The following is an 18963-nucleotide window of genomic DNA, read 5'->3' as shown; positions in this document are numbered from 1 at the left end:
TCAAGAACCCCGGATCCGGATAAAGATAGTAAAATTATGGATCCGCCGGATCCGAATCCGGATACCTTAAAATTGCTCGGATACCCAATCCGTCCTAGGCCTACCGGTGACTATGCTTCCAATGAAAACATTGATGAACTGGAACATTTAGAATCTGTTTGCATCAATATTCTTGGGAGGAAAAGTAGAAAGATTTTCATAGCGATCCCAGGAAGGAAGCCTTGGATGATGTAAGAGGTTCATAAAGACCCACAAAAACGTAAGAGGTTCTATCAACGAAACAGAACAAGCTGATGTATTCATGAAGATAGACATGGACATACCCTTCTATAAGGCTTCAAGAAAGGAAAAGCCTTCTCTATCCCTTGGATGCTGGTTGAGTGATTTTACCAATGCTATTGGGATCAATATCATGAAAAAAAACTATGCACGGCGACTATGTTCCTACTAATCTTATGGTCGACATATGGCAATGCCATATAATCATAGCAGGTGTCACATGGCTCCGCAGCCCACTCGGTTAGAGGGTCTCTTGACTGTTGAGTTTGAGCACAACGCTGCTCCCGTTAGATACAAAAGCTACAGGCACTATGGTACTTTGTCCATGTCCTTAACCTCTGTTTCTCCTCAGTTATCTGAAACATCCGAAGGGAGTTTTGAGTAAATGTTGCAAATGAGGATTGGAGAATAAGCAGATAGCACGCATTACTTGATTCCATCAAATTTCTTCACCGCAACAGCCAACATCCAATATATACCATACAGTGCCGGTCCTAGATACAAACCATATCAAGCATAGATTTTAATCGGCAAAGCTATATATATCGTAACAATACTTATGGGCCTTTCTAAGGGAGTTTTATGTTTCTCCTTTGTTGTCACTTTTCGAGACTCATTTCAATGTATGCTAGCATATGGGTAATATGTGGCAAATGCACTCGGGGGAATATAGGGCTTCAGAAATAATTAGAGAAACAGTTTTGGGTAGTCCTATCACTTACATGTTTATAAATTCACTTCAGGAAATTGAACATGTGTTATTTAAAAAAATTAACTAGTTGGCCATGAACCAACACATAAACAAACAATTGCCACCTTTAATAATTTTTAGATAAATTTTAACATGGTGGGCTTGTATAGCCCAAAGTGTTGTTATTTTTGTTCATGTTGATTCAAATACAAAGAAATAATACAATCTTTTCAAGATAAAAAGAGTTTTTCATACAAATTATATAAATTATATTAAATCTTTGTAAATAAATAGGAAAAATTGTCGAGAGCATCTTTTGCAGCGCAATTTTTAGCACTGTCTTTCTTGGCAAGATGATGTCCACGTCCAACCAATTTATCCTCAATAAAGACAAGAACCCTTTTATCAACTTCCCAAGTACTGTCGTCGAACCTCAATTTCAAGTTATTCTTCTGACACATCTCATGAAGTTCTGTCATTGGATGGTTCTCCAGTTTATCTAAAGATATTATCGGCTCCAACAATGGCATTACCACCTTATGTATGTTAATAATATCAAACACAAATTCATCGATTAGTAGATCGTATTAATTAATTAATCTAATTAAAGAATACTTATGAAAGATATCATGCGTATACAAAATTACCTTCCACACGGTCTCAAAGGAGTCACAGTCAGTATATAGAGCTCCAATGGTAGACTCTACTATGTCAGCTAGAGATTTAGGGACTTTCAATAGACCACGAGAGTGTAATGGATATGTTTCCATTGCTTTTGTAAATTCCAAAATCTGCATGTATTAGTCTTTCACATGATCTCCCTTCATATGCAGTTTGGAAATTCAAATGGATTCCTAGAATCTAGAGTAAGGAACCAGATAGTTTTGCCAAAGAACAATTCCTATCTATCTATGATGTTCGCTTTCACTTTTATGTTTCTAGATGCAATATACTAATTCTCCATGAACAACATTCTGGTCAATATAAATGATATGCAGATGTTAAAAAGAATCACAGGTTATAGATGAAATTGAATGATAGGTTGTGTTATTCATGATTTCAGACTAGAAGTCAACTGATTATAAAAAATGTTATTTATTTAAAATATTATTGGTTATATAGGTGTAATTAATTAAAATTGGTAATTACAGTAATAAGTATAAATTGCATTAATAAGTATAAAAAGTGTCAACATGACATTCTTTGTGAAAGTATTTTGAAAACAATTCATTAATGATAAATTGACAAGTACATGGACGCCATGGAAGACTATTTATCCCTAATCATTCAATCAACCAATAGTAGTTTAGCAAGATCAGAAGGTAATAAATGAAATTTAAAGAGCAAATAGGAAAAACTAACGATGACTAGGGTTTTAAGAAAGAAACTTACTTGGTCCTCAAGCAAGGGTTTCTTATGACGGAGGCAGCGATGGAGGTTGTGTTTTACAGCGACTCTGGCCAGTTTCTCTGTGTCAACGTTGACCGCTCGGAGATTGGTCAACAAACCTGGGGAACAATCTCGGTAGCGATTATATAAATATTTTGTTATAACCATATTTAAGACGGTGTCTCCTAAGAACTCTAGGCGTTCATACGAAACGCAGTTTTCATCAAACGTAGCGTCTGTGAACGCTTGCAGCAGCAAACTCTTGTCTTTGAACTTGTAGTTCAAGATCTTCTCCACGAACTCGATGTCCAAAGGCTGGCACTGTGGATTGGTGGAGTTTGCGGATCGTGATCCGTTGATGATTTTGGCGGTGTAGTCGTTAGCTCCGAGGCTCAAATTTAGGAGTCGCTGGAGGGAATCAGCGTCTGCGTTTGAGAGTTGCGTTTCCATAGGGACAAGAGGGAGAAGATCGATCGGTCTCTTTCTGATTTTGGTGTTTGTTTTCGTTCTTGTTCTTCGTGGGTAATAAAAGTCTCTTTGACCCCTTTTATATATTTGTTATATTTTTTTTCCAATATTGTTTATATAGTTGTTCATTGTTCAATCAGCGAGGAAAAAACGAAATCTTATATATTAAAACATAAGTCAAGACTTTAGTTCATTTGTGATTTTTTTTTTAAAATGGACCTAATGAATATATTCCTAGAAAATCATGTTACATTTAATATAAGATCTTATCATTTAAAATTTCGGCATACCAGAAATTATTATTAGGCTATCAATAATTGAATTTAAACAATAGATGATCTATTTGATTTATAGATAATATAAATTAAATAGATATAATTTGATGTTGTAATTTTATACCTCTATATGCTAAATATTTAAATGTTTGTCAATGTTAACTTATCAATATTTTTTTAAAAATAAAAAAAAATCATATTATCTAACAATAATTAATTTTTACTACCTTAAACCAATGAATTTTTTTTTTAAAACTATATAATTTATTTTAAAAATTAAACAAAAACTAAATGTTTAATTATTTATTCGATAATATAAATCTATGAAACGAAAAGTTTAACTTTTTAAAAACTTTCTAAATTTGTGAAATGTTACAATATCTTTGAATATGACAACAAAACAATATTTTACTAATCTTTATATATATATAGTTACGATTTTAATAATGAAATAATAATCCGAAAATATATATATAGAAGAAGATACAAATACATGTGAAAGTTTGAAACAATCTATTCAATGAAAAAAATATACAGTAAACTTATTATGTTTTAAAAATTGATAGACACATATATATATTATAATATATACCAATTTAGAATTAAAAACAAAACATTTATATAAAAATAAATGAAAACAAAAACCCACGCAAGATCTAGTAGTTATTAAATTTCATGATATCTATTATAAATAGTAGTAGATTCTCAATAATTATTTTAAGTTATTTACGACTTCTAAGAACTAAAAAAGAATAACGTGAAAATGTCATAAATTTCCTTTATTTAAAATAAATATTATCTGATGTTCACGAAACAAAAATAAAAAAATACTTTTATATTTTTTTTTCATAAAGAGTATAGTGAAAAGAATAAAATAATGAAATTGTATCATCTTAAAGTAAACTTATTTAAGTAGCTACAAAAATATTGCTAAGTTTGATTTGGTAAAAGATAATGAATATACTTGACATATCTAAAAACTTTGTTTAGATTTATTATCTTTTAAATAAAATTTGGGACATGTTGAACCTTCACCAAATTTTAGCAAAAAAAACAGACATGTTGAACCTTGCAAAATATAATACCAAGAAAAAGAAATATATAGTATTTGCAAATTGGGTTAATTTAGAAGTCCTTTTAGCAAACAAGGAATCTTTGAATAAACGTCATGCCAACAGGTTACAACTTTGAGATGGAAACAAATAAACAAGTTGACTTTGACTTTGTAAAACTAAGTTGGCTTGTTGTGTTCTCCTTTGACAATTGTCAATGAACACCACACTCATTGGCTAAGAACGAGAAAATAATAATTTCGAATAAATTTTATAAAATCGCTACTGTTTATACCAAAACAGTTAAAGATCACTTTCATTCCACAATATAATACAAATAACATTCCTCTAAAGAACTATAATCTATAGAACCATATTTTTCTTACAAGACATTGGTGTTTCACCTCTAAGAACTGACAATATTAAAAGAGATCAGAACCAATAAACAATTTAACAACCCCTGAATCCAGCCTTCGATTCAACTCTACTTGATCTTTTGAAAGCATTGTTGATAAACAAAGAAGCAGAAAGAGTGCTCAACTACCAGAAGCTTTCCCTGAGGTGGTAATAGTAACCGATGATGAAAACCTTTGGACCAGCACTGCCTCGCTGCTTACGGATTTGGAAGCTGCCAAATCTTCCAAAAGCTTCCACGTTGCTTCTCGTTTGGCTGCAACCTCGGGTTTACTCGCTTCATCTTCTTGAAACTTGGCTAAGCACTCATCAAACAGAGCTTGGTCTGTCTCCGCCAACACTTTCCTCACATTCAAAGTCAGATTCTTCACCGCCTGGTTCCAATGTCCACACATGTTTCTTTCCATTGCCGGGAACACGATCGGCATTATCACTTTATGGTTTTGAGTAATCAGGTTCCTTATGTGATCGTTGTTCCACAGAAACAAAGCTCTTTCAGCCACCTAACAAGAAATAAACAACAATGAATCTAACAAGTCACTGAAGTATCATTGAATTACAAACTCAAAACCTCACCTGAAAATGCGAGCTGTTGAGGCATCTAGCGATTCGACGGAACAAAGGAACCATACATCTTTGAAACTCAGCCGCTTGAGTACCTTCCAAGACTTCTTCCAACTCCCCAAGAAACATAACTTCCTTAGAAGTATTAGTCACAGGCCAATACCTTAGCAGCCCTCTGACGACCGTATCAGCAAGCTTGGAGTCTTTCTCAACAAACTGAACAATACAATAACAGAGCTGCTGATGATACGCAGCAGCACACTTAGGCCTGTGAAGCGGCATCAACGCCCTGACTAAGAAAAGCTTGTGCTCCTCTTTCAACGGCAAAGCGAAACCGTTGATTATACTCCCAAGAATCTCAAGCAACTCTGCAACACCGTTATGCCTCTCGGTCTCGAATACAAACCTGTAGAAGATGTTGTTGATGGCCTTCCTGATGAAAGGCCGATGCACCATGAACTTACCGTAGATCCGGTGGAGGATGGTCTTTAGATACTCTCTTTCTCTCTGGTCCACGGAGTCGAAGAGCTCCAAGAGCTTCAAGACGAAGGAGTGGTCCACGTATCTCTTCGCGAGCTTGGCGTCAGTCATGGAGGAGGCGACGAATCTGAGGAGAAGCTCGTAGACGAGCTGGAGATGAGGCCAGGAGGGCTCCAAGGCGAGCTCCTCGTCGTCCCCACCGTCTAGCGTTTCCAAGACTTTGCTCTCGTGGTTAGCGGCGGTGGGGAAGGTTCTGAAGAGGTTGATAGTGGCGAGTTTTGCGATCTCTTGCATCGCGGCTTCCGTGAACTTTGTGGGAACCGTGGCGATGTAGTCCACGAGGTCGAGTAGAGTCTGTCTTTTGGTCTCTTTCTCTCTGAGGTTCTTGGAAGGGTCGGTGAAGTCGAAGAGGACGCAGCACATGGTGAGTTTCTTGATGAAGAGAGTGGGTTTCTCGGAGGCGGGGACGTCTCTGAAGCTAGGGAGAGGTTCGTAAACGCCATTGGGTCTGTTTGAGGTAGGAGGAGGGGTGTGATATGGATTAACAGCGACGACGCCTTCTCCGTTTGGATGGGATGATGATTTGGAAGTTTTTTTGGGTAGTTTCCCAAATATCTGCTTGATCATATCTCTACCAAAAAAAGGGACACAAGTCCCTCTCCTTGTTTTGCTCAAGAATCACTTGTGTCGTGTAAATAAACCAGTTAAACTCCTCATGTTACTGTTTCTAATTGAAAAAAAAAAATCCTAATCATTAAACAGTCCTGCATACACCACACGAATAAAAAAAATTGAAAAGTCAGGAAGCAGAAACTAGCGAATTTGAAATGAAGATTTAAGATAGAAAAAAAATGCATAGAAAGAAGAAAAAAGGATGCAAACTTACAATTAGGGAGATGAGTAGAGAAGGATCTAATGGTCTTGTGATAAACCCGCAGCTCTATTTTTTCTCTTCCAAGCTGAATCGAGAAAGAGAAAGAGAACGCAGGGGACACGGCAACGAAGTACAGCAGCTAACAGAATTTAATCTGGGAAGATACAGAAACACTACATGAAGATTTATGGTTGTAATGAAACAGAAATAGATCTCCCTCCACTCTCTCTCTCTCCTTCCTGCTGTTGAGATTTTTTTGAAGATAACAAGAAAAATGAGAATCGACAGATGAGCAGTTGTGTCTATTTACCTTTTTGACCTTGATTTTCAGGAAGCGTATATGTGTGTGGTGGAGTTTATGCTGCAACTGGTCTATTCGTCAATGCACGAGTCCCAAACTCACATAATTGCTTTATTCTTTTCTTTTCATACTGTATAAAATAAGCCTAAACCGATACGGTAGTTGAGTCACCATTTCAAATTGAACTATTGAATTTTTATTTTATTTTTGGTCAAAAAACTATTGAATTTTTTATTATTCAAACTTTGGAATATAAACTGTAGAAGCCTAAGAGATTGATTTGCACAGAAAGTGAATTTTTTTTTTAAAAAGAAGAGATTTTGATGATTCTCTCAAATTATCCAAATCCTAATGGTGACCAAATAGTTGAGTCATTGATAACAAGCAAAGAAAGACATAAACTGAATGGGTCTTTGAATCTGAATAAAGCCTAGAACTTCTGGATGACGACCGAGTTAGCTATACCAGCTTGCTCGATGGTTTGGTCCAATTCTGTCAACCGTTTAGGAGGGAACCCCATGGTTAGCAACTGGTACTCTCTGGAGCCACCAGGTCTCGAAGCGTCGATGAACCCACGCACGTCTCTCACCGTGTGGTGGTTGTTGAACCTGGATACAAGGCGTGTCCCGTCTGCCAACCTTAGCTGGATCGAGGTTGTTGGTGCTGCTTGGTCCACAACTAGCCCTACTGATGGTGCTGGCGCGGTGTTCATTTGCGCGGATGGAGCTTGTGGCTCTGCTGCAGCTGATCCGGATCCGCTGGCTCCTAGGGTTCTTCCCACACCTTGGAATGAGTTTTTCGGCTTTGGTGGCTCCTGCGTGTCGAGAGATACAGAATAAGAATCCTTGACAAGTTGAGTACAGAGTATTATAGTGAGAACAGGGAATGAGAGTTACTATGTAGTTGTCGTCACGCTTGACGAGATCAACATGAACACGGATATTCCTATCTACTGGTTCAAGTTCACGGGGACACTCTGACCTCGCAATGCTCTGCAAAGACATGACATATATAATAAGATTCCTATTTCAATATGAGTGCTATGGTGTTGTAAACATTTGGGTCAATACCTCCATAAAGGCAGCGTTTTGGGGGTCCTCAAAACTCCTTAAAGGACCATCATCAACGGTGAAACCATTCCTCCAGAAAGTGATGGTGTGCATAACCAACTGAGGCTGGTCTTGCTGCTGCTGCTGCTGCTGAGGAGTAGCAGAGGGAACAGGCTCACCAGATAACATCCTAGAAGCTCCAGTGAAGCTTGTAGAAGCTGATCTCGATGGCTCAACAGGCCTGTCCACAGCTGAAAGCCTAGCTTGCTCAAAGAGTGCATCAACATCTTTTGCTTTCTTAGTAGGATCTTGAACCATCATCCCACTAAACACACAAGGCCCAATCCATTAGCTAAAGAGAAGCCAACACAAACAATCAATAGCACAATTCTCCATGATTCCACATTACTCAGTTTATGATCATTCAATATAAACACAATTTTACCTCCTCTGTCCACCAGTATAGTACTCTTGGCCTTCGTCGGAATCACTATCCGCGCCGTCAGCGGGGGAACGGTTCAGATCGGCGAACGTACGGATGTTCCCAGCTTGTTGACGGCTCCTAGTAGTACGGCTTCCCGATGGATTACCACCAGCTCCTTGATTCGCGGAGGCGGCGGCGGCTTTCGATCGGAGACGGTAGGGAGCGTCGCGGGAAGGAGGAGAGGGAGATCGCGAGCGAGAAGGAGAGGATTCAGACGGAGAGTAATCCGGAGAGTGAGGAGACGCGGCGGGGATCGAAGGAGGAGGTAAACTAGGGTTTGGACCGGCTGGGAGATCGTCTGCGGCGGCGGCTGTGGCGTCGGTGTCGAGGAAGGTGGAGACGGCGGCGTCGAGATCCCAACGGTGGCTTTCGAGGAAGAAAGTAGCTTCTTCTCGTGATGATGATGTGATCTCGAGGAAGGAGGTGATCAGATTCTCGTTCATCTCCGTCGTCGTCGTCGCCTTGTTTTCTTCCATCGTTTTGATATTTTGTTTAGGTTTTCTTTTTTGATTTTCTTTTGTTTCGTCTATTTTTTTATATATATATATTCTTCGAAATCGGAATATATTCCTTTCTTCAACCGTCAAGCTTCCTTTCTTGCCTCTGGGGACGACGTCGTTAAATTGTTTTAGTAACGATTTCAATCTTACATGGCCCAAAGGCTTTAAAGCCTTTTCTCAATCTTCATTTTCTATTATGGAAATAAATATTTTCTCGGCAAATTATCAGTAAAGCAAACACTTAAGAAGTACAACAATCTGTTGCTTGCAAATTTTTTCACTGCTTCAAGTTCGTCCACTGCAAGAACAATGAGTCCATCGCCCATGACCTAATTATACAAAACTCAAAACCTGTCAAGTGTTATGATATCAGGTTGTCATGATGGACCTCATGGTAGATCCTGAAATAGGATACAAAACAGAGTTGTAACAAGTTTCATTTACCCGCAATAAAACTTTTGCTGCCATCCCCATACATTGTTTTGCTTATAGATTCTATTGGATTGGATCATCTGCATCAAGAATAAAAATCTCCTCTTGAATATTGAGTTGAGTCTCTCCATCATTTCCTTCACCAGTCTTGAATATTAAGAATTTTAATGCATTTGATGTTTTAGCCATATGCAGCATCCAGATGAAAAATATTCAAAATAACAATATTTAAACATTTTCCTCCAAATACAACATTTAAATACAAAAGCGAATAGATCATATAATGTTTTAATTTAAAATTTAAGTTCCTAATCAAAATAAGTAAAAACCTTACTAAATCCTAAATCCACATCCTCTAATGATGAAAGCATATATTCATAATTGTTTACAAAACCCTTATTGCTTACCTTCTTATTCAATTCAATAGAAACATACAAAAACACACAACATAATAACGGATACCTATTACAAACACTGGTATATATATTTGTACCACTCCTATATTTTGGGCTTCAAACCAACGACCTCAAATGAGATATAACCACCTAGTAGACAGAAGAATTATCCACTTCGGTGTCTTCAGAGATTTGAACATCAGATCCACGTGGAAACATAAGTATAAACCTCCGAAGTACTTTAGTCTCTGTCTTCATTGACCACCTTCAAACCATATATAATATGTCAGATAGTAAAAACTTTTACTACAGTAAAAATTGAAACATGAGTCATTAGGTGATAAAAAAACGAACGTGTATCTACACAAATGATGGATAAAAATGGCCATCTGCATCTTAGCAAACTCAGCTCCTAAACATAGTCTAGAACCAGCGCCAAAGGGCATGTAAGTCCTGGAGAGAATCACACTTAAGTCTTTTCCCTGAAATTTTAGTTTATAAATCGGATAAGTAGAATTTAATTTGGGGGTAAGGAAGTAATGGATGAAGAATAAATAAAAATCACCTCCCAACGCCATGGATTAAATGCTAAAGGGTCTTCATATTTTTCTGGATTAAAATGGACACTAGGAAAGCCCATGAAAATCCATCCCGCTGGAATTGTGTAATCACCAACATGTGTTTCGTGTTCAACTATTCTAAGCATTGTAGGCACCGTGCTTGTGATCCTTAGAGACTCATTTATCACCTGACACAAAAATATCATGTTTTTATGGACTGTTATTTATGTCAAAATTCATAGGATTTCAACTAAACTATTGGCGTTGAATGAACTGACATATGTATGATTTGTAATAATATGCATTTTGATGGATTGAGTCTGTAAATATTCATTGAATGATATGTGTATAAACCACTATATATATATATATACTTATGTGATTTTTTCTATCCGTGTAAAGTTGTGATGTTTGATTTTAGCACATACTCACCATCTGGGTGAAAGTCATTGATTTGTAGTCTTCCCATGTTAGGTCGGCCTCGTCCTTCTCGGTCTTATCCTGAAAAATTCGCTTGTGCTCTCTTTGCAACTCCTGCTTGACTTTAGGGTTGTCGTTTATGAGCTTTACAGTAGCTGCAAGGACTCCTGGCGTTGTCTCGTTAGCAATCACAAAGAAAGTAAATATGTACTCGATCGCATTCTCTATGCTCATCTTTTCCGATCCTCCTTCTGTTTCCCCAAATATGATCTTGAAGAACTCCCCAAGCTCCTCTCCTGATGCTCTCTTCTTCAACACAGTCTCTTTTAGTAAATTCATCATCTGGTTTCTTGCCTGTTATATAAAACAACATCGCCCTCGATTCATTTTCCATTTATAGAGCTATAAAGATTATATGAACCAAGAAAACACATGCCTTCAACATTCTATAGACACCATTCCCAGGAATGCTCCATGAGAACCGAAACCACCCTCTAGGAAAACCTCTCCAACATTGTGTTAGTTCTTTTGCTGCATGGGGTTCCATATCACCCATAACTTTCTTCGCAAGACATTCAATTAAGATCTATAATAATTGAAGATATTTATTACATGTGATGATTAATCTTAACTAATCTAGTTGATTTTATTTTACATACAGCTCCAAATGGATGAGTTCTTTTTACCTTGCTTGATGTTTCCTTGATATCAAGACCACCATTCTTAGCTCCTAACTCCATGTGTGTGCGAGCCAAGGAATCAATGTCTTGTATCATCCTCAATCTCAAACCTTGTGAACCTAGGAACTGGGATGTCAAGTTCCGAACATGTTTATGGGACTCCTTACTCTTTACAAACAAGTTGTTTTCCCCAAAAAATCGTGCTAAGCTCTTAGGCGCACCAGGAGCATGATTAGTCTTTGCTATCTCCATGTTCAATCCAATATCAGTTGAGATAATAACTCTGGCTCCAAATAAGCTTGTTCGAAACACCGGTCCATATCTAGTATTTTATTTGTAAGAAAAAAAAAAGAAGAAGGAAAAACGCTTTGTAAGCTAGGAGTAATGAAGAGAAAGGCAGTATGTTTATTGCTACAATAATACAAATATACATGACAAATGCATGCAAGTGAAATCAACTGGGTTACATAAGTTAAATAACCTGAGGATTTTCTTCGTCAAGAATGTTGCCAACTGAAAAGCGTCATGAGGCTTCATGAACTCCAACGTCTCTCCGATGATTGGGAAACCCATAGATCCTGGAGGAAGTTTTCCATTACTTGTTGGATTCCTCCACTTATAGATCCAATGACATAGCTTTACCACTACGAGTGTAACTATAATAGTCCAGAATTCATAAACCTCTACCATATTAAATTATTTCTCCTTTTCAACTACTTTTGATATGTTCCGTTTTAGGGTTTCGGGTGGCAAACTTATCTTAGGGAGGAGCTCTCTTTATAATAGTCCTCTCTGTATACATACACCTTCACAAATGAAGATGGTAACTGTGTATGCAAGGAAAGACAGCTGTTATTGTATGGAAAAGAGGTAATTAATTAATATTAGTTGTTTGGGAGTTGAAATAAAAGCGGAGACTCACTGCTTGCTCTCTGGTACTGGATTTCTCCACTGTAACATCCAATGAAATAGGTTCACCACTATAAGGGGGGAAAGAATCTCAGTCCATGTTAATTTATTTTTTTCATTCAACTATTTTGGAGTTGGTTTTACGGTTTAGGCTTTGTATGAGCTTACCACTCTCTTTTTAAATAACTGCTCTCTGGTTACGCAAGGGGAGCTGATATTAACAATTAGTTAAAATCATTCTTTGACCCAGTAAATTTATTTTCAAACTTCAATATCCCCAACTAATTCATATAAATTTCACCATTAACTAAAGTAGCATTATATTATATGTAAATATATAAACAAATATATATATGTATGTACTTTAAATCTTTATATTATGAACATAATTAATTTATTTAGGTCTGCTACTATCCATACTATAATACATTTCATTAAGATGGTGGCTGTTTTTAAGAAAAAAAAGAACAGCTGGGCTTGAATTTTAAAATGGAAACAAAAGTAATACAAATAGCTTAATTGAAACTAGAATTGTAAGTAATACTTGTAAAAGACAAAAACTAGGGTGTTGATTGTTTCTAGTTTTTGAAATGATTTTTGCTTTTCTAAAATCGATTTTTATTCTATCCAGATTTAAGTAAAATAGATTCTCTATTTTTTTAAGGAAAATTGGATTGTAACCTTTTCACTATTTTATACATAAAACCAAAATCTTGTTTCATTGATTTTTCCCTGATATTACTACCAGATTCATTTTGTTGGAAAATAAATTATTTATTTATATATAATAATTACATCTACTGTTTTATAAAACACATGAATAAAATCTCATAAATAATAATTTCTTCACAAATGAAAATTTAGAGGTTTTTTAAGATAAGTTTATTTCATAATATTTAAAAATGTACAATAAACATTACGAAAAATTAATTCAATTTGTTAGTTATAACCATTTATACACTGAAAACTTTTTTTATTAAAAAATTTACCTATTAATTATTATTTTAATATTTGAAAAAGATAGTTTTAAAATTTTAAAATATATGAATTATTTTATTTGTTTAAACAAAAAATAAATATTAATTGTGCACTATTTTATATTTGTAAAATCAATAGTAAATTAAAACCTAACTATTGATATTTTATAATATTTGATTTACATGAAATAGATAGAAGGACTTTGATATGAAAATGCATTTAGTGGGATTTAAGATATATTTAAAAAATTAATTTAAGGAAAATAAATAGATGTTATTTAATGTGGTAATTTTTATTGTTTATTATTTTCCTAGTAAATATTATTTTATTATTAATAAATATTTTCATTAACTTTTATTTTAAATAGCTTAAATATGCTCAAAAGCTAAATATTAAATTACCATTCAAGTTTTTCTAAAAACTAGAAAGCTACAGAAAACAAAAATCTAAAATTTTAAACTAAAAGCTAAAATCTAAAAAAAAACAAAAGCTAAAAATTAAAATTAAAAATCAGGTAAAGTGGTAAACAATCAGGATCTAGAATTGTCCACTGTTAGGAGTGAAGTTTAACAACTACAAGAATGCCCTTTTTTGGAAAAAAAAAAGTTTAACAACTACAAACAAAAAAATTAAAAGAAAACCGGTCACGTGTAAGACAAATTTTCACAAAGTTATTTATGAAGTCCACGCAACAAGAATTTATGGAAGGAAGTAAGGAAGAGTACGGGTGTACATATATACTAGTATTATTTATTTTTGGGGGCAAAATCTATCCATAATTAAAGAAGAGTTCATTTACCAAAAACTGGTATAAATACAGTGAATGTGGATACAGATGCGGATGCATGCGAAAGAACGTGATTGTAGTTTGAAACGTTACTTTCTCAAATTTTCAATAAATAACGATTTAGAAAAAACTATTTATTTCAAATTGGATGTTATTTTAGGATTTCAACGTAAAATTTATTAATTTTGTATGTTATATAATACTTTTATATTCTATAATTTATTTTTATTAGTTAAATTGTGATTAGATAGATAACTTAATAATTAATGTGTTGTTTAGAAAAACTACAAAACTAAATTTTCCACAAATCTAAACATTAGTAAGTAATAAAATGAAAAGAAAGTATTTAAATTTTATATAATCAATGAAGCTATATACTAAAAACAAGTGCATCTACATAATATTTTTATAGAAATAACTACTTGTCTTTAGCAAAAAAAAAGAAATAACTACTTGTCTTGAGTTTTATATGCAGGTCTAGAAACTAGCCTTCACCACCAAAGAAATAACTTATTAGGAATATATATCTCACATCTGGAATTCTAAGGGACATTAAGTAATATATAGAAGGTTAGGGCCAATCTACTAATCACCAATTGGTTTTAAGTTGGAAGCCCATAATTAAACCCGAATCTAATATGGCTCGCATGTTGTTGATGTTCTGTTCAGCTCTAATAATTCTGGAATACACGATGTTTAGATCATGAAGAGGGTCTTCATCTATGATTTGAGATCGTATAGCATTGAATCTCACTTCATCGAGACCAAAAAGAAACTTATGCACTTTAGCATCTTCGCGTTCTTTTTCAAGACCTGCAGCAGCAGCACACATACAAGACACGGAAGGCTTGAAGTTCTGAATTTCTTCCCATAGCTTGGAAAGACGGCTGTAGTAGTCAAGAACAGATTGACCATTCTGTTTGCCGTTAGTGATTTCATCCTCAAGGAGGTGCTTGCGGACGACATTCTTGACTGAGAAGCGTTGCTTGAGAGACTCCCAAAGTTTCGAAGCATCTGCAACGTGAGATACAGTTGATCGAACTTGGGGATTGATTGACGTACGGATCCAGCCAACTATCATTGAATTTATAGATGTCCAGCGAGCAAGATCAGGGTTAGACGTCGGCTTAATGATTGAGCCATCGATAAACCCGATCTTTTGTTTTGCTTGGAGAGAGTTCCAAAGCTCGGTAGCCCACTCAGAGTAATTATCTCCTTTGAGAAGAACTGGTGTAATTAGGGCACCTGGATTGTCGGAGTGGTGTAGAACGTACTGAGAGTCTGATGCAGAACTCTCCATAGTAGAAGAAGTAGAGGAACTCGATGATGAAGGCATGAAGGATGATCAAATTGATTTCTATGTAGTAGTATTTTGTAAATAAGGAAGCGGAAGCAAAGAAAGATCAAGGATCGTATCTTAGCTCTGATACCATAAAATAGAATGTAAACCGTGTCTTATTCAAGTACGAGATGTCGTTTATATACAAAGATGATTTCCTAAACATGATAAGGACTACAGACAATCATAATATAAGTAGTTATCTTTATCTCCAAGGTACGTCCTTATCTCTATATAACTACTTGTCTTTAAACTATATGATTCATCTTCAGGGCTCCAAAGCGAAGAAGAAACTAGCCTTCACCACCAAACCTTCCAATCGTCGACAACTCGACATCGATCATTCGAGAGCTTTTTTATTTCTCAACGAGTTCATAATATGGACCTTAGGTAAAAAAGAAACAAATTTGTCCAAATTGTCACTATATTGTGACTGGGTCTAGTTCCACATCATTTGCAAAAGAAAATTTCAAACCAAATGCCACGACAAAATTCGTAACAAAAATGATGGTATCTATTTCGCCTTTTTAACTCCTTTGTAGTCAATTCCCTACAAACTGTGGCCGAATTTTTGACAGTAAATTGCTAAAGGTTCATAAGTAACGAACATTAAATAATCATACAAACAATGCCAAATTATTATACAGGAAGCGTCAATTGGTATATGGCATCCTGCTTCTTGTAACAGATATGAGAAGAAAAACAAACATATATGAGGAGAAAATCAACTCTGATCACTTAGCTCCTTTGCAATCTCGACTTTGCAACCAGCCGGAAACATAAGCATATACCTTCGAAGCACTCTAGTTTTCGGGTCCAAGGACCACCTGACCCAAAAGTATATATAAAAAAAAAATCAGATATAAAAATCTTATGAAAAGTATAGCAACTAATAAATTAGATAACCTGAATCTAGACAAATGATGGAGAAACACAGCGATTATACACTTCGCAAACTCAGACCCTACGCAAAGTGTGGCTCCAGCTCCAAACGGAATGTAATCCTTGGACAATGTACCGTGTAAATCTTTCCCCTGCAATTATTACCAGCAAAACAAATTTTATACTTTAAACCATGTTTTTCGTTATGCGGCTTATGCCATGTGTGTGTGCGCCTATTACCTTCCATCTCCATGGATTAAATTTGAGTGGATCCTCATACTTTTCTTCATCGAAATGAACTAAAGGAATACCAAAAAAAAACCATCCAGCTGGTACTGTATAACCTGCGCAATTCGGTGTTCACTAAATCATGAGACAACTTTGTATGTGTTAGAGTTAACAATCAGGCACCAAAGCAAACCAAAAGCACTTCTTTGTTAATTGATAGAACGAAAAAAATAAAATCTCATTAGTTAAGGGATGATGTTCTGTAAAGGGAAGATATATATATATATATATATATATATATATATATATATATAATATGATATAGACCTCGATCTAGAGAATGTACGTACGGTCTAAAAATGTATAGGCTTAGAGGCTCTTTTTTTTTTATTGTTTAAAGGCTTAGAGGTTCAACCTCCTCCTAGTCACAAAAAAAAGAACGAATAGAGTCTGAAAAGCATTAAATTCACCCAAAGATAGAACTTATTCGTATAAATTGATAACCATTGACCAAGCTGTTAAACCTCCAAAAATGAAAGTAATCTAAGAAAAAAATATAAAGAAATATAAAGTCCTGAATAATTTCTTAAAGCGAACAAACGGAAACTCCTGACTGAAAAGAAACATAAAATGTGTTCATGTTTATGCTTATATGGTATCGTTAGATGTGATGAGTAGCAAATTATTATGCAACATAAAATGATTAACCAACCTCCAACTCGAGCGTCTTCAGTGGGTATTCTATGTACCGTAGGTTGTGCACTAGTAAACCGAAGCGTCTCTTTGATAACCTGAAAACACACAGTAGTCCATTTTCTTTACTTGCTAGTAACGTTTGTATGTATTATGCAATGTCTGCGACCTGTTACACTCACCATGTGAGTGAAAGTCATAGACGTGTATTCCTCCCATGTTAGGCCTGCCTGATTATCACCCTGGTTTTCAATCACGGCATCGTGCTCTCTCTGCAATGGTTTGGATGATAAACATGTATATTATAAACATGTATATTACGTACATGAGATCAAAGAAGAAGTATTTGTAAGTTATTTCTTTGTTTTTATAGATATTTTATAAATTTTAGATAAAAACCTTTAGTTCTTCCATGACATCCGGGTGGTCGGCAACGAGCTTCACAGTTGCTGCTAAAATTCCGTGAGTGGTCTCTTGAGAGAGTATGAAAAAGGTGAATATCAAATTGACGGCTCTATCAATGTCCAAAGCCGCACCATCTTTCTTCATCTCATCGAATAAAATGTCCAGGAAATCTCCCAGTCCTTCCTTTGACGCATTCTTCTTCTGAATCACGCTCTTTAGCAGCTTTGTCACCTTACTCCGAGCCTATTCAAAATCATATTTTAATGAATATATATTCACGGAAAGAAGATGAAATGAAGTAGCACGTGGCTTGCTTTTTTCTCATGTATTAATATGAAACAATAAGATGATGAGATGAAGCCATATTCACCTTCACGAATCGATAAACAGTCGTTCCAGGAACACTGTAAGAGAAACTAAACCAATTTGTTCGGAAAGCAGTCCAACAAAGTCCTAGTTCTCTGATAGCCTCATATTCCATTTCACCAATCACTTTCTTCACGATTAGGTCTACCACCATCTTCAAGTTATATAATGATCAGGACAAACATAGATAGTTTAGAATCAGTTAATTATGATATAAACACATATCAATGGTTATTTTATACGTAACATTAACCTAGTGTGATCAATGATCTTAAATTGGTGTTTAAGATTTGAACATATATATAACCACTAAGTGACCTTGGTTGCTGCTTCTTTGATGTCAAAAGAACTGCTTATTGCTTTGTCATCCATTTCGAAGTAGTTGCGAGACAAAACATACATGTCTTGAATCAAATTGGTTTTTAAGTTCTCTGGGCCGACAAATCTAGAAGTAAGGTTTCGGACATATTTATCAATCTCCTTCCTCTGGAGGAAGTCGCTGTTTTCCCCAAAGAGCCGCCGTAAGCTCTCAGTGGCGCCTAACTGGGTACTTGACTTTGCCATCTCCATATTCACTTCATGATCAGTTGAGATTATAACTTTGGCCCCAAATAGACTTGTCCGAAACACTTTTTTTTTTTTTGGTAGGCGACAGGGGACAAAGGTCCCCTATCATTTATTCAAATCCAAACCTATTACAAATAAACTTGTCGGGACCTAGCAATCCCATAAACATCATCCAACAGGATGGAAGCAACATGCTCCGGAACCAACTCAAAATAATGAACACCAAAAGATAAAGAATACGCATAGTTGGCTAATTCATCTGCTAGACAATTAGCTTCCCTATACATATGCGAAATTTTGACTAACCAGTCTCTCGAAATAAAGCCATAGCACAAGCGTACTAGGAATGACAGGGGATGAGCATCATGAATCCCTGTTTTAAGAAACCCCACCACAGTTGCAGAATCAACCTCCACCTCTAGCATCCGTATCCCATTTTCCTATGCTATAGCGAAGCCGTAATAGACACCCCACAGTTCTGCTAATGTAGCTGAGCAGATAC

General features: G+C 35.6%; 4 protein-coding genes across 4 annotated transcripts in view; all 4 read right to left on the bottom strand.

Moving 5' to 3' along the window:
- Window positions 1-1097: 1097 nt before the first annotated feature.
- On the bottom strand, window positions 1098-2924 carry LOC106304835 (ribonuclease 3-like protein 3). The gene is made up of 3 exons (XM_013741222.1): window positions 2363-2924; window positions 1618-1761; window positions 1098-1506 (listed from the first exon to the last, which is right to left on the bottom strand). Exons 1-3 carry the CDS (start codon window positions 2807-2809, stop codon window positions 1243-1245), a joined length of 855 nt encoding a protein of 284 aa, XP_013596676.1. The 5' UTR covers window positions 2810-2924; the 3' UTR covers window positions 1098-1242.
- A 1531-nt stretch (window positions 2925-4455) lies between these two features.
- LOC106303273 (serine/threonine protein phosphatase 2A 59 kDa regulatory subunit B' gamma isoform) lies at window positions 4456-8856 on the bottom strand. The gene is made up of 6 exons (XM_013739590.1): window positions 8282-8856; window positions 7858-8161; window positions 7684-7779; window positions 7221-7601; window positions 5145-6290; window positions 4456-5071 (listed from the first exon to the last, which is right to left on the bottom strand). The coding sequence occupies exons 1-6, from the start codon at window positions 8794-8796 to the stop codon at window positions 4691-4693; spliced, it is 2823 nt and encodes a 940-aa protein (XP_013595044.1). The 5' UTR covers window positions 8797-8856; the 3' UTR covers window positions 4456-4690.
- Window positions 8857-9664: 808 nt separating this feature from the next.
- Window positions 9665-12033, bottom strand: LOC106304965 (cytochrome P450 708A2-like). Its single transcript, XM_013741343.1, has 7 exons — window positions 11789-12033; window positions 11314-11629; window positions 11064-11213; window positions 10640-10981; window positions 10213-10395; window positions 10002-10129; window positions 9665-9912 (listed from the first exon to the last, which is right to left on the bottom strand). Exons 1-7 carry the CDS (start codon window positions 11995-11997, stop codon window positions 9798-9800), a joined length of 1443 nt encoding a protein of 480 aa, XP_013596797.1. The 5' UTR covers window positions 11998-12033; the 3' UTR covers window positions 9665-9797.
- A 3896-nt stretch (window positions 12034-15929) lies between these two features.
- LOC106303272 (cytochrome P450 708A2-like) overlaps window positions 15930-18963 on the bottom strand; it is a 4256-nt gene continuing 1222 nt past the window's right edge. The window contains exons 3-10 of the mRNA XM_013739589.1: window positions 18213-18523; window positions 17899-18048; window positions 17523-17771; window positions 17306-17395; window positions 17143-17221; window positions 16443-16546; window positions 16227-16354; window positions 15930-16147 (exon numbers count right to left, since the gene is read on the bottom strand). Coding sequence (XP_013595043.1) covers window positions 16045-16147; window positions 16227-16354; window positions 16443-16546; window positions 17143-17221; window positions 17306-17395; window positions 17523-17771; window positions 17899-18048; window positions 18213-18523 — 1214 coding nt within the window. The 3' untranslated portion in view covers window positions 15930-16044. The remainder of the gene's footprint in view (window positions 16148-16226; window positions 16355-16442; window positions 16547-17142; window positions 17222-17305; window positions 17396-17522; window positions 17772-17898; window positions 18049-18212; window positions 18524-18963) is intronic.

This window comes from Brassica oleracea, chromosome C7, assembly GCF_000695525.1.
Source record: "Brassica oleracea var. oleracea cultivar TO1000 chromosome C7, BOL, whole genome shotgun sequence".
NCBI classification, from domain to species: domain Eukaryota; kingdom Viridiplantae; phylum Streptophyta; class Magnoliopsida; order Brassicales; family Brassicaceae; genus Brassica; species Brassica oleracea.
The sequence above is the reverse complement of the archived record's forward strand: the minus strand, read 5'-3'. Positions and strand labels throughout refer to the sequence as shown.

Coding starts and splice junctions, on each gene's coding strand:
- LOC106304965 (XM_013741343.1), bottom strand. CDS start 11,997: ATGGTAGAGGTTTATGAATTCTGGACTATTATAGTTACACTCGTAGTG. Junction 10,982..11,063: donor GTGTCTATAGAATGTTGAAG/GCATGTGTTTTC, acceptor TTTATATAACAG/GCAAGAAACCAGATGATGAA. Junction 9,913..10,001: donor CATCATTTGTGTAGATACAC/GTTCGTTTTTTT, acceptor TATGGTTTGAAG/GTGGTCAATGAAGACAGAGA.
- LOC106304835 (XM_013741222.1), bottom strand. CDS start 2,809: ATGGAAACGCAACTCTCAAACGCAGACGCTGATTCCCTCCAGCGACTC. Junction 1,762..2,362: donor AACCCTTGCTTGAGGACCAA/GTAAGTTTCTTT, acceptor TAATACATGCAG/ATTTTGGAATTTACAAAAGC. Junction 1,507..1,617: donor CCTTTGAGACCGTGTGGAAG/GTAATTTTGTAT, acceptor AACATACATAAG/GTGGTAATGCCATTGTTGGA.
- LOC106303273 (XM_013739590.1), bottom strand. CDS start 8,796: ATGGAAGAAAACAAGGCGACGACGACGACGGAGATGAACGAGAATCTG. Junction 6,291..7,220: donor CGGTCGTCATCCAGAAGTTC/TAGGCTTTATTC, acceptor CGACACAAGTGA/TTCTTGAGCAAAACAAGGAG. Junction 5,072..5,144: donor TCAACAGCTCGCATTTTCAG/GTGAGGTTTTGA, acceptor ATTTCTTGTTAG/GTGGCTGAAAGAGCTTTGTT.